General features: G+C 40.9%; 1 protein-coding gene across 1 annotated transcript; it reads right to left on the minus strand.

Moving 5' to 3' along the window:
• Positions 1-3,527: 3,527 nt before the first annotated feature.
• SLC25A4 (solute carrier family 25 member 4) lies at positions 3,528-11,225 on the minus strand. Its single transcript, XM_069977737.1, has 4 exons — positions 11,015-11,225; positions 6,481-6,967; positions 5,964-6,104; positions 3,528-4,007 (listed from the first exon to the last, which is right to left on the minus strand). The coding sequence occupies exons 1-4, from the start codon at positions 11,123-11,125 to the stop codon at positions 3,850-3,852; spliced, it is 897 nt and encodes a 298-aa protein (XP_069833838.1). The 5' UTR covers positions 11,126-11,225; the 3' UTR covers positions 3,528-3,849.
• Positions 11,226-12,385: the final 1,160 nt, after the last annotated feature.

The raw sequence follows: 12,385 nt of genomic DNA on the forward strand, positions 1-12,385 counted from the left end.
TTGAGAAAAGAGCCACTTCGATAAACCTGCCATATTGTTCGTCTAAGGGTCCATTTACACAGAAAGATTATCTTATCTGCCAAAGATTTGAAGCCAAAGCCAGGAATGGATTTGAAAAGAGGAGAAATCTCAGGCTTTACTTTATTACCTGATCTCTGAATCTTTGGCAGATAATCTGTCAGATAATCTTTCTGTGTAAATGGACCCTAATACACAGTAATAAATTCATCACAATTTGTCATAAGGCTAGTGATGATCTGTATATATGGCTAGGCAGTGAGCTCCACCTAGTGGTGACTACAGGCAAAATTAAGTTGAACAATTCAATATATCAATAGAAACAGCTCTGTTCTCTACCATACAGTCCTATTTGTTTAAATAAAATAAGATCATAGGTTTAAAGGGGTAGTGCAGCTTTAGAAAATTATTCACTAAATAACACACATTACAAAGTTATACAACTTTGTAATGTATGTTATGTTAGTGAATGGCCCCCTTCCTGGTGTCCCCCACCCCTGGAAGTGTAGTGCACTATACATACCTAATTTGTGTGGACCCCGGCCTCCATCTTGGGGACAATGACGTAGTCTTCGGGAGGCCGGCCGGACTGCACCAGCCCTCCTTCATGCCGCCCCGCCCTCTGCGGCGTCATCAGCTGCTCAGACGCGATTGGCTGAGCACAGTTATGCTCAGCCAATCGTGGCTGAGCAGCTGATGACGTGGCAGAGGGGGGGGGCGGTCGGAGCGGTTCGGCTGGCCTCCCAAAGATGACATTATGGTCACAAGATGGCGGACGGGGGTCGACACGAGTCAGGTGAGTATAGAGCACTACACTTCCGGGTCTAGTCTTATTTAGTGAATAATTGTTTAGCGCCGCACTACCCCTTTAATCAATTATTGTGCTGGCCATATTTTCCCCATACACATGCACACATGGCCTGACCTGGCTCGATCACCTCCTGACAGGACCTTCTGGTGGCAGCTTATCTCCAGTGAGAACAAAGGATGAAAACATTACTGTCATTTGCAGTAACTGTTAATACTCAAAAATGACTGACCGCCCTGGATCATACTCTGGAGACACAGCTGGTGAGAGTGTGTGGCAGCGTGAGTCTATCCTGTCTATCAAATCCGACTTGCTTGATCCATTACAGTCTATGAAGCAAAAGAGTCAGATGTTCTGCTGGCCAGGATGTGGAGTGCACTGCAGCGCTGTCCTCCCAGCTCTAGCTCAGGTTTACAGTAGGTCTCAGCGGTGACACTCTGAGCAATTCATGTTTTTCTTTCACATTGTGTACAAAACATGCAACGTTTCAACCAAAAGGGTCCGTCTCCCTGCCTATATATAGATGCCAACACTTAGGATTGCGGACCTTCCTGTGTGCATCCATACTCTACAGGTTGACCATTCCAGAACTTTTGATTCTTGGTGTTGGTGGACAGTTTTCTTGTGGCTATGTCTCAATACGGGTCAGAAAATACTACAAATGACAGTAAGATTCTAAGCTTGTTGACATGCAACAGCTGCTGTCTGCACAACCATCTGGACTATATATTAGCATTGATGTGATGTTGTCATATAAGTGACTATACAGCAGCTACTATCTGCTACCAGGGAGCTCACTGTCAAGGAGCTTTGACACCACAATTTGCTTTTTGATTGTACAGATACTTAGGCATCTTGTCAAAATGGGATGCCCACCTATGTTTGTACGATTAGTCTTGCCCCCATATACTTTAATAGCCTTATCATGATGAACTGCTGACTACACTGGGGTTATTTTCTGAATTTATACGTGTTTTGGACCCTAAAATGTAGTAAGATGCTATGATAGGTTGCAGCAAGGCTTCCCTGCTTTATCACTGGATCACTCCTGCTCATATTGGGGGCAGATAATGTTATAATGCTGATGTACATACACGTTCATCCTGTACTTGTAAAAGCTATGTATAATAGAGTCCCCCTGTATCCTATATCTAAACCAGCCCACAGGAATATGCATGCATAGTCATAGGACCAGGATGATGTAGTGCCAATAAAGTTCTAGTGGAATATTGACCTTACCAATGCTGTAAAATGTATGAGTATTGTGCATTTCTATTACCAGGTGGCCTGTATTGATATGCTGCAGTCATGTAGCTGTATTCAGTAACTACTGTCTTTGCTTTTGTGTTGGTTTCTACCCAGTTTTTATATTGTATAAAATGTGTTCAGAATAAAGATTCTATTAATGACTTGGTAAACCTTGTTTCATGTAGTTTTCTTTAATCCTACATTAATGATGAGGTATATGATCATAAATCATGTGCTGAATATCCCTGCAGTGCCACCGCATGAAGCATTACACAGTCCCCTTTAAATCACCAGGGAGTCCATACAAAACATGGATGTGTTGGGTTCTCAAATGGCAATCCTAAACCTATCCAATAAAAACCTTGCTGAAGCCAATACTATTAACGCTAATACGATATTAGAAATATATTTTGGGGTTTTATATAAAAACAATCTTCTGATACCAGAATACCCCTTTAATGCATTTCAGAACCATTTTTTATTGTGACAGGTGATGAGAACAGTTTCCCTGTTCTCCTTTCGTGTAGAAGATGACTAGCATGCCTGTTATATAAAAGTGTCAGGTGATATAAAATCATGGTGGAGTAGACATAGCAGCTTTCATTTACGCTTGCTGTACCCTCCTCCCACCAGTCAGACTTGATTGGCAGACTGACAACAGGGGCTTCTCTATGCATTTGAGCCTGCTCCATACACTGCAGGTGCTGGCAGCTGCCTGCAGGGGACACCTGTGAGCAGACACAAGAAAGATGATCTGTCATGGTACCTGTAGAGCCACCTCTCCATCTGCATTTTATGTTTGTCAAAATACCCCAGACCCCTGCTATCAGTGTCCTATATACTAATGAGGGTCTAGACTGTCAACTGGGTAGTCAGTTCTCATTGGGGTTCATGCCCCTTTGAGAGCAGTGTTGTCCACCCTCTTGGCAATCTATAGGCTCCAGCATTGTCCATAGACTGTCAAGGGGGTGGGTGACAACCACTTAGTAACAAGAGGGTCATGAACCAGAAACCTATTCTCTAGTGACTGAGCCTTAGTGATTGTCCAGTGGACAGTCTAGGCCCAAAGTAGCCTACAATTAGAGGTGCTCATAAAAAGATGGACATGAATCATGAAGCGGCAGCTCCACAGGGATCAAGATAACTGATACTTTTGAACATACATATGATGTTCTTGAATTATTTTTTTTTTTTTTAATGTGGAATTAGATCCGGTTTCCAATATTTCACACTTGACTTCAAGGAGAACACGTCTGCGGCCATTCTGGGTAACAGAGTGACAGCTATATTTCAGAAAGCAGAGGCAGTCCTGCGATTTCTTATGTTGTTGTTTGCACAGACCTGGGGCATAGGAGATGCAGTGGAATAACCTTGTAGTGTAGTGCACAGTAATAGTCATTATTATTAACCAATGAGAAGCGGTTACTGCCTTAGTAAATAAGAACTATTATACTCTTTGTAAGACATATTTTATTTATAAATTACATAGCTTCATCCCTTTACATGTGTTTCACAGGTTTCCATGGATCCATCTACAAGCATTCAAAATGCAACAACGTACAAGAGATGAGCTTATTCTAGACACGTACACACTAGACATCCTATAGTGTACCTCTGCACAGGTTGAGAATCTATTGCTGTGTGTCCTTGTTGCATACCTGCACTTCACGCTCTTTTAATTTCCCTAGGAAATAGGATTTTTGTCCCTGAAATCAGATGCATCACTGAGTCTTTATGAAGTATATAGAAAGGATTAACATGTCATGTTTATTAATTTATGCATATTTCTTGATTTCATCATACAATACAAGTACAAATGCACCACCCATGCCTCTCAGAACATTGGACCAAGCACCCTTGAAGAAGGCTTTAGGTCCTTCATCTTTGGCAATCTTCTTCCAGCAGTCAATTGTTCCCTTGTACATGATATCAGCTGTTTGGGAAGTAAACATTAAAATATTAGGAATAAGGACACTTGGAAAGAGTCAAGTATCATGCATAGAAAGCTAATGTGTACAATGCCAGCGCCACCTGTGGTCTAGAAACTGTAATTGCAGCTCCCCTCCCTTCACAGAATGTGGCTGGACTGTTACTAAGAAACTTTGCCATGAACAAGAGTGCCACTCGCATAAGAAACAGATTTTTTTTTTCTTTCTAACCCCAGAAAACAGCTTTTATAGCCTCTTTTCTGATCACATCCAAAGCTAAGTGACAACTCTAAGCTCCTGAATATAAAGTCTGACAAAGTAATGTAGGTAAACCACACAATCTGATTGCGGATATAGATATGAGAAAAGAATAGGTACTAAAACTGTATGTGTCACGGAACGGCCGGTCTCTGAAAAGATCATCAGATGATCTTTAGGGCCGCAGAGTTCTGATGCGGGCGCATCCCTGCGCACCAGCTTCAGAAGTCCCCACTGCACACTATGGACGAGCGGCCAAAGCCGCTCGCTCCATTGTGTGCACTGACAGGGTTTTCTGTGGCCCCTATTCACTGAATAGCGGCCGCAGAAAACTGACATGTCAGTTTTCTACGGCACCGCAAGAGATCCCGGCCGGAGCATATACTATGTGTATACGCTCCGGCTGGGATTCCATAGAAGACAAGGCATCGTATATTTTCGTAAAAAGTACGGCTGTAATTGCCGATTGCAACAATGGCCGTACTTTTATGAAAATATACATTGTGTGAACATAGCCTACAGGTGTATCAAAGATAGTCAAGCATTGTAGTCTGCAACCTAATGCTACGTTTACATGTAGCGATTATCGGGCGAATTTTCGCGATAACGATCGAATTCGAACGATAATCGATAAATCGATAAAACGATAATGTAAACGCGGCGAACGATAGATAAATCGTTCATTTTGATCTTTTAACATGCTCTTAAATCGTTGTTCGTAAAAAATTCGCCGATCGTTCCATGTAAACAGTGGTTCACTGATTTTACCTATGTGTGAGATAGGTTTAAGCGATCGCAAAACGAATTTTCTGTACGATATATCGTTCCATCTAAACGCTGATCGTTATAAAAAAAATTGTTACTTCGAAATCGTTAATCGTACGATCGGGCCAATAATCGCCTCGTGTAAACTTAGCATAAGGGTCCATTTACACAGAAAGATTATCTGACAGATTATCTGCCAAAGATTTGAAGCCAAAGCCAGGAATGGATTTGAAAAGAGAAGAAATCTAAGGCTTTCCTTTATTACAGGATCTCTGTTTATAGTCTGTTCCTGGCTTTGGCTTCAAATCTTTGGCAGACAAATCTGTCAGATAATCTTTCTGTGTAAATGGACCCTTTAGCTCTCCTATAGATATTTAATGCAGCTGCAGTGCATAAACTTGATAACTACTCTATTTAAAACAGGAACTTTGGAAGTCCCACTGATCGGGGGTATTCCCCAATCATACACATATGTCCTATCCTGAGGATAGGCTGTAAGTATACCTGGTGGGGGAAAAAAAAACAACTTTTAACCAGCCCAGCTAGACTATGCTAAGTAGAAGGCATTATTATTGCAGGAATGGGAAGGCTGCATCAAAGTGTACCTATACCTGTCAAAGACATATAAAAAAATTTGATTGTTTGGGGTCAATATAGACACCAACCAGTCACTAGAACGAGCAGGGAGAGAAGTGCGAGATGGTCCCTTAGACTTACATTAGAAGTCTATCTTGGTCATGGGGCACATGCGTTTAGTGCACTCCCTTCTCAGATCAGTTTAGCGATCGGTCCAAAAACTCAGACCCTGACAATCAATCATTGTGACATGTGTCTACGACATTACAAAAGCTGACAATGCCCATGTAAAGCAGCAACATCCCAACTTTGGAAATTCTAAAAAAATGAAAGATTTCTTAATGTGATCATTCTCCTCTTACCTCCTTTCCTGCCAGACTGCATCATCATACGACGTCGGACAGTGTCGAAGGGATAGGAGACAAGACCAGCGGCAGCAGTGACAGACTGAGCAATCATCCAGCTTACCACAATGTGCACGTTCTTGGGATCTGGCAGCATGCCTGTAGGAAAATCACGAAAAGTAACAGTATTATAAGATGGTGTAATGCCATACTGATTGTATTTAAACACGTTTACTATTCCATACAGATTGTTGGTGATCTTGTTAAAAGTGAACATGTTTTTGCCAGATCTGATGATTTATGATCAATATTTAATACATTTCAAGGAAATTTGAATTTAACTACCTATTATTTACATAGTTCAGTCTGGCCAGGAGGAACTCATCTATGAGCTATATAATAATTTTTCGCTTGCCAAAAGCTTTGGGGAGAGTTGGTTTCATTTGGTTTTGTATAATTATAAAATAATGTATCATATGAATTACATTTGTTAGTAAATTATCAGGATTTAACACCATCATTGGATTTCTCTTACCCTTAGCAGTATCATAAACACCAAAGTAGGCTGCTCTGTAAATGATGATGCCTTGGACAGACACATTGAATCCCTGGTAGAGACCTTTAGCACCATCTGACTTCCAGATTTTGGCTATGCAATCTCCAAGGCCACTAAACTCTCTCTGGGCTGGGCCTTTACCCACATCAGCAGCTAGACGGGTTCTGGCAAAATCCAGAGGATAGACAAAGCACAGGGAAGTAGCACCAGCAGCTCCTCCAGATGCCAGGTTACCAACGAAAAACCTCCAGAACTGAGTGTGCCTGTCTACACCCCCCAGAAAGATCTGCTTATACTTGTCCTTAAAGGCAAAGTTGAGAGCTTGGGTTGGGAAATAACGGATGACATTAGCAAGATTGCCTCTCCAGAAGGAAATGATGCCTTGCTCTTTAGGAATTCGGACCACGCAGTCCATGATTCCTTTGTATTGCATGTCTGCTGAAATCTGCTTGCTGGCATGCTGGACCTAAAGAGAAAGGTTCAAGAAGGTGAATATTCATGCAGGCTAGAAAGCTTGACAGCTGTATTATGTTACTAATAGTTATAACTAAATGATGTGAATACATTGCATGCTAATTTATAACATGAACAATATGCACCTACATGTTGACTATTGGAGTGTTAAACCTTAAAGGGGAAGTCCAGGCAAAATAATTTTAAGATATGTTATTGCCCAACAAAAGTTATGAAAATGACTAATAGACACTTATTATAGGAAAGGCACCTATAGTGCATTTTCCCTGCACTTACTACAGCATGGTATGTTCAGGTCTCTGTAAAGTTGGTGATGTCACGTCACATAAACTGCCGACTCCTGCTGTTCCAGTCACCGCTGCAGCAGGTGTTGACAGTTTTTGTGACGTGATTTCACCAACGCTACAGAGACCTGAACAGGCCATGCTGTAGTAAGTGCATGGAAAATGCACTATAGGTGCCTTTCCTATACTAAGTGTCTATTAGTCATTTTCATAAATTTTGTTGGGTAATAACATATTTAAATTTTTTTTTGCATGGACTTCCCCTTCAATATTTAGTATTTCATCCTGACCATTGCATAATGCTGTATAATTTGCTTATACTGTGATAGATTTCCAATAACCAAAATCTCTGAACAATAGTGAATAGGTTTAAAGGATCAAAACATGTTTAAAAACCTGCATGGATGTGTTAGATTAAACATCTAGAGTGATGACAAGGTGATTTTAGTTCTCTTGCTGCAGTAATGAAGCCCTCTCCATGGTGCACAGCTAGTTCACATTTATTTCATTTAAGGATAAGAGAAAGGCTGTTTGCCATAGTACACGTAGCCTTTCCCTCCCTTAGACATCGGGCCAATCACAGCACTTACTCCTCTGCTATGCTATGGCATAGTGCTGATTAAAGCACAAAAACTTACTGCTACACTAGCTTTGAAAGGTGTTATGTTAGAAAAATGAAAGAAACAACAAAAAAGGGGTTACATCAAGCCCTGGTATGCTGCTGCTCACATGAGAGGACAGACTTGATTTACCTTTCAAGGTCAGTGCAGAAGGACAGAGAAGCCTCATCATGTAAGCACACATCCCAGGGTAGCTCCCTCTGTCTACCCCTCTCCTGCAGATAGCATTAGCTAAGCCCCGCCCTCATTCCCTCTGTTCTGTCTTGTTGCCTCTGTTACTAGAGATGGAACTCCCCTATTAACAGACAGTGAATGGCTGACTGCAAAGAAAGACACCTGCAATACAAAGTGATTTTTGGTAAATTAAATGATTTGCAACTATGTTAGCAATCACATAGGCTTTTACATAGAGGAAACTTGCTTGAAACCACAGTAACCAGGTAAAATGCCATAAGGTGTCCTCCTTAGTGATCAGCTGTAATATTCTGTGTTCAGTTCTCCTGCTGTGCCACTAAGATGAAGAATTACATGGTGCCCTCTAAAGTCAATGGGCAGACCATGTTATGCAGGGATGGGGAACCTTCAGCCCTCCAGCTGTTGCAAAACTACCAGTCCCATCATGCCTGGACAGCCATAGCTTTGCTGTGTGGTTTTGTAACAGCTGGAAGCCCAAAGGTTCCTCATTCCTGGTAAAATGAATGTTTCCTAGGACAGATATTCATAAATTGCTTTTGCGTTGGTTAATTTATAAAAGTCCTAAATCAGGGGCTCCCCTTTATTATTTCAGGATGGCAATGCTTTAGTGTCTTCCACTGATGATGTTTGGAATGAAGGAAGCATTTTGGAAACAGAAATCTGAATAGTGCAGCATTGGATGTACCAAAATGAAAAAAATAAATAAATAAAAATTAAACTGTGTCCTCAAAAGAAAATACAAAACCAGTAAGCATGTCAGCTTCTGGAAAGTTAACTATTTATTTCAAGGAACTCAAACATAATACTGTATCCCTCCAGGATATGCAGAATATGTCCACCTGTTAGTTTGATTCAGTTGTCACTTCACTTCTGTTTCACATATGAATGAATTTTGCAAAGGTATCAAAAACTTTCTAGTAATATGTTGTGAGCCAGTAAGTAACAAACAGCCATCTAAGTGGGTGCCGTCTGTCCAAAAAAATGATATCCTGTAAAGCCTGAAGTAATTGGTGACATGTTCTAAGAGGGAGTGGCTTTATGGCTGATGGGTGGATAGATAGATGGATAGTCTTCATGTTAGACTGAGACCTCGCATTTTGAGTGCAATAAACACAGAGCTTTTTTTAAATTTCTTCTGTTGGGAGTGCTGCTATGTTTTACTTAGATAGATAGAGCGATAGATAGATAGATAGATAGATAGATAGATAGATAGATAGATAGATAGAGAGATAGGTGATAGATAATAGATAGATAGATAGATAGATAGATAGAGAGATAGATAGATAGGTGATAGATAATAGATAGATAGATAGATAGATAGATAGATAGAGAGATATCGATCTGTGAATCTGGATTAATCAACAGTAATTGAACTTATGATGCAGAATTTGGAATAGTCAATAATGGCACACCTATAGATCATTATTTTGCCGATCTGCTTGCTTCCTGGGCTTATTACATGGCTTGACTATCGTGTAGCAACTGCTGCAACTGCTGCTGCCCTTGCTTTCATATAGAAAAGAATAAAGTTTATACTTATCTATACTCCCTTAGTGTCCTGGTAAATTTTTCCAGCGTTTTCTGCTCCTCGCAGCCGCCTCTGACACTTCTGGCCCTGTCTCTTTGGTGACAAGCCACTCAGCCAAACACTGGCCGAGACGGGACAGCCCCGTGGCCAGTGATTGGCTGAGTGGCCTGTCAGTACAGATACAGGGCCAGAAGTGTCAGAGTTGGCTTCACAGAGCAGGAAACACAGGGAAAAGGCTGCAGGACACCAGAGAGCATGGAAACTTAAATATAAACTTTATTATTTTCCTTACACTGTCATCAGCCGTCGGCCGTGCATCACTATTACAGTAGCGATTACTGCTATTAGATTATCGCTCCGTGTAATAGGGCCATAAATCATCTCCCCCTACTTAAGTAAATTACATTAAGGTACCCCCAGGCTATTATTTTGCACATAGTCAACTAGAGACTACATTCTAGGATTTTCTGAGTGTAAATGAGTTTTGTTTTGGACTTTAAAGCCTGGTGTGCTACACTTTTTATGGTGTGCTACACTTATATATGCATGTTGGCATGCCTTTTTGAATTTCTTGAGTTTTATGCCCAAAACATGATGTGAACATACCCTAAGGTAAGACATTAAATCACTGTATGTAAGTAAACAGATAATGTTATGAATGTTGTTGAACATGTTATTTTTATTTATTTTACATAATTTATCATTGACACTGTTTAGTGCTGATAATCGTATGGTACAATGCACTGACATTTTCAGTCCATGTCAAGATTAAATAGTCAGCTATTGCGTATTCTATAACTATTGCATACGCCATTAATAATCCATGCACTATAACATATCCAGCCATTTGTTGTATCAAAGCAAACAATTCCCATAAGTAACAGAACACAATGCTTATTTCGTAGCGGTGCATCCGATGTCTGCATCTGTGAGACTGACTTGGCAAGTGTTTCAGGGCAACCATGTGACGGGCCAGTTCTAAAAACAGTCAATGGGCAGAGCAGGAGACACTTTCCATATTTAGTCACTCAAAGCTTAGCCTGGGATATGTCATGTGGAGCCCTCCCCACAGACCTAGCCACTGCCCCTTCTGGCTCATGTGTATTCTGACACTAGAATGTGGTTTGTTCATCTTATGACCTTCCAAGCTCCATGTACCCTACTACATGCAGGAAGCAGTATTCCAAGAATAAGAGAGTGCAGAAATTCACTATACAATCCTGTATAGCAGTTACACCATATTTTATCAGAAAACATGCAAATATCCAACTTGTGGTTCATGCACTAATACCCCAATATTACAGAATATGATCTGAACATGTTATACAGAGTATACATAGACATTCCTTTTCAGCTACTAATATGACTATTACCATAACTTATACTACTAGTAATAATATTAATGTTGTTACCTGCAGCAACAGCTTCACTCTTTCAATTGGGGCCACAGCAGTCTTAGAAATAGCCGCAGCAATACCACCTGCTAAAAAGTCCTTCAGAAAGCTCATAGCTTGGTCACCCATCTTGAAAGTAGTTGTGATGAAGCACCTGCTTCCTTACACGATAATGTCAATCCTTCTCCAGGCAGCTCCCTGTCTGCACTGCCAGCAAAAATAGGACGAGTGACAGCATAACACCTCTTTATAAAGACACTGGATCCCCCCCAGGGGTGGGATCTCGGAGGAGCCTTGTAATTGGCTGTGGTATCCAGATCAGAGGGCACCAGGGGGCATGGGAGACATGTTGCTTCATGGAGACCCCCATGATTCACATGGGGACATTTAAAGGACATTTTAATGTTATCTGCTTCAGAGTGAACAGCCTTTTGTCACGGCATGTACCCATAGTATTAATAGTACTCTGTGTAGTCTAAAAAGGATAGGGACATTAAGGAATCTGAATACTGATGACAATAATAATAGGGAGATCCCTTGTCCACTAAAAGATATAGAATTTTAATGTAAGGTATAACAAAGATGGCCGGCCTGCACCAATTGGGACCAGACAACAAATGTTCAACACTTTTAAAGACTTTTAATTATTGTTTATTATATGACTATCTTAGTGAATGTGGAGTTTATAAGCACTTGCTGACATCTTGTAGTGATGGGGCCCACAGGATGAAGGTTCATTTGGCCTCAACCCCCTTCTCTATGGACAATGCGAACCAGTACAGCTGAGGGCTCTCCTGTTCTGTATGGGGGGGGGGGGGATCATCTCCCCTACTTTGCAATTGAACAGATACTATCACAACTATTACCAGCTTGACTCATCTCCTCTAATTTGCAGTTGAGCAAATACTATTACAAATATACCCAGCTTTATTACTTCATCTAGAAGCAAAGATTCTAGTGATTTCAGCTTCTTTCACTTTCTGGTTTCATATAAAGTTTTTCTTGTTATGTATGCAAATAAATATATTTTTTTAGCACCAAATACAGATGCCGCATATTTTGAATATGGTTATGACTATAGAATATGCACAAGTCACCTTCACATCCACTTCCGTATGACATTGCAGGCCTCACTTGTAGGTACAGCTTCAATGCCAATCATAGGAAAGTCACCATGTGACACTCAATGTGACTGGAGGGCACAAGCTGCTCTGTCCCCGAGCCGGATCACTGTTACTAGAGCTTCACAGGACACTAGTGCTGCAAATAAATCTGCACATGATCCCACAGGAAGAGTCAATGAAAGAGCAGTCAGGGTCTTTTCCCTGTATGTTGTCACCTGAATTAAAGCATCTTCTTCCAGGGTTATGTGCCCCTATGGTTGTCACT

This window comes from Dendropsophus ebraccatus, chromosome 7 (genome assembly GCF_027789765.1).
Source record: "Dendropsophus ebraccatus isolate aDenEbr1 chromosome 7, aDenEbr1.pat, whole genome shotgun sequence".
In the NCBI taxonomy this organism is placed as follows: Eukaryota; Metazoa; Chordata; class Amphibia; order Anura; family Hylidae; genus Dendropsophus; species Dendropsophus ebraccatus.

What these genes read in the sequence shown, in the direction of transcription:
- SLC25A4 (XM_069977737.1), bottom strand. Translation starts at nt 11,125, where the DNA reads ATGGGTGACCAAGCTATGAGCTTTCTGAAGGACTTTTTAGCAGGTGGT. An exon ending in GAGTGAAGCTGTTGCTGCAG is followed by an intron (nt 6,968 to 11,014) that starts GTAACAACATTA and finishes CTTTCTCTTTAG; the next exon opens with GTCCAGCATGCCAGCAAGCA. An exon ending in GCAGTCTGGCAGGAAAGGAG is followed by an intron (nt 4,008 to 5,963) that starts GTAAGAGGAGAA and finishes CTTCCCAAACAG; the next exon opens with CTGATATCATGTACAAGGGA.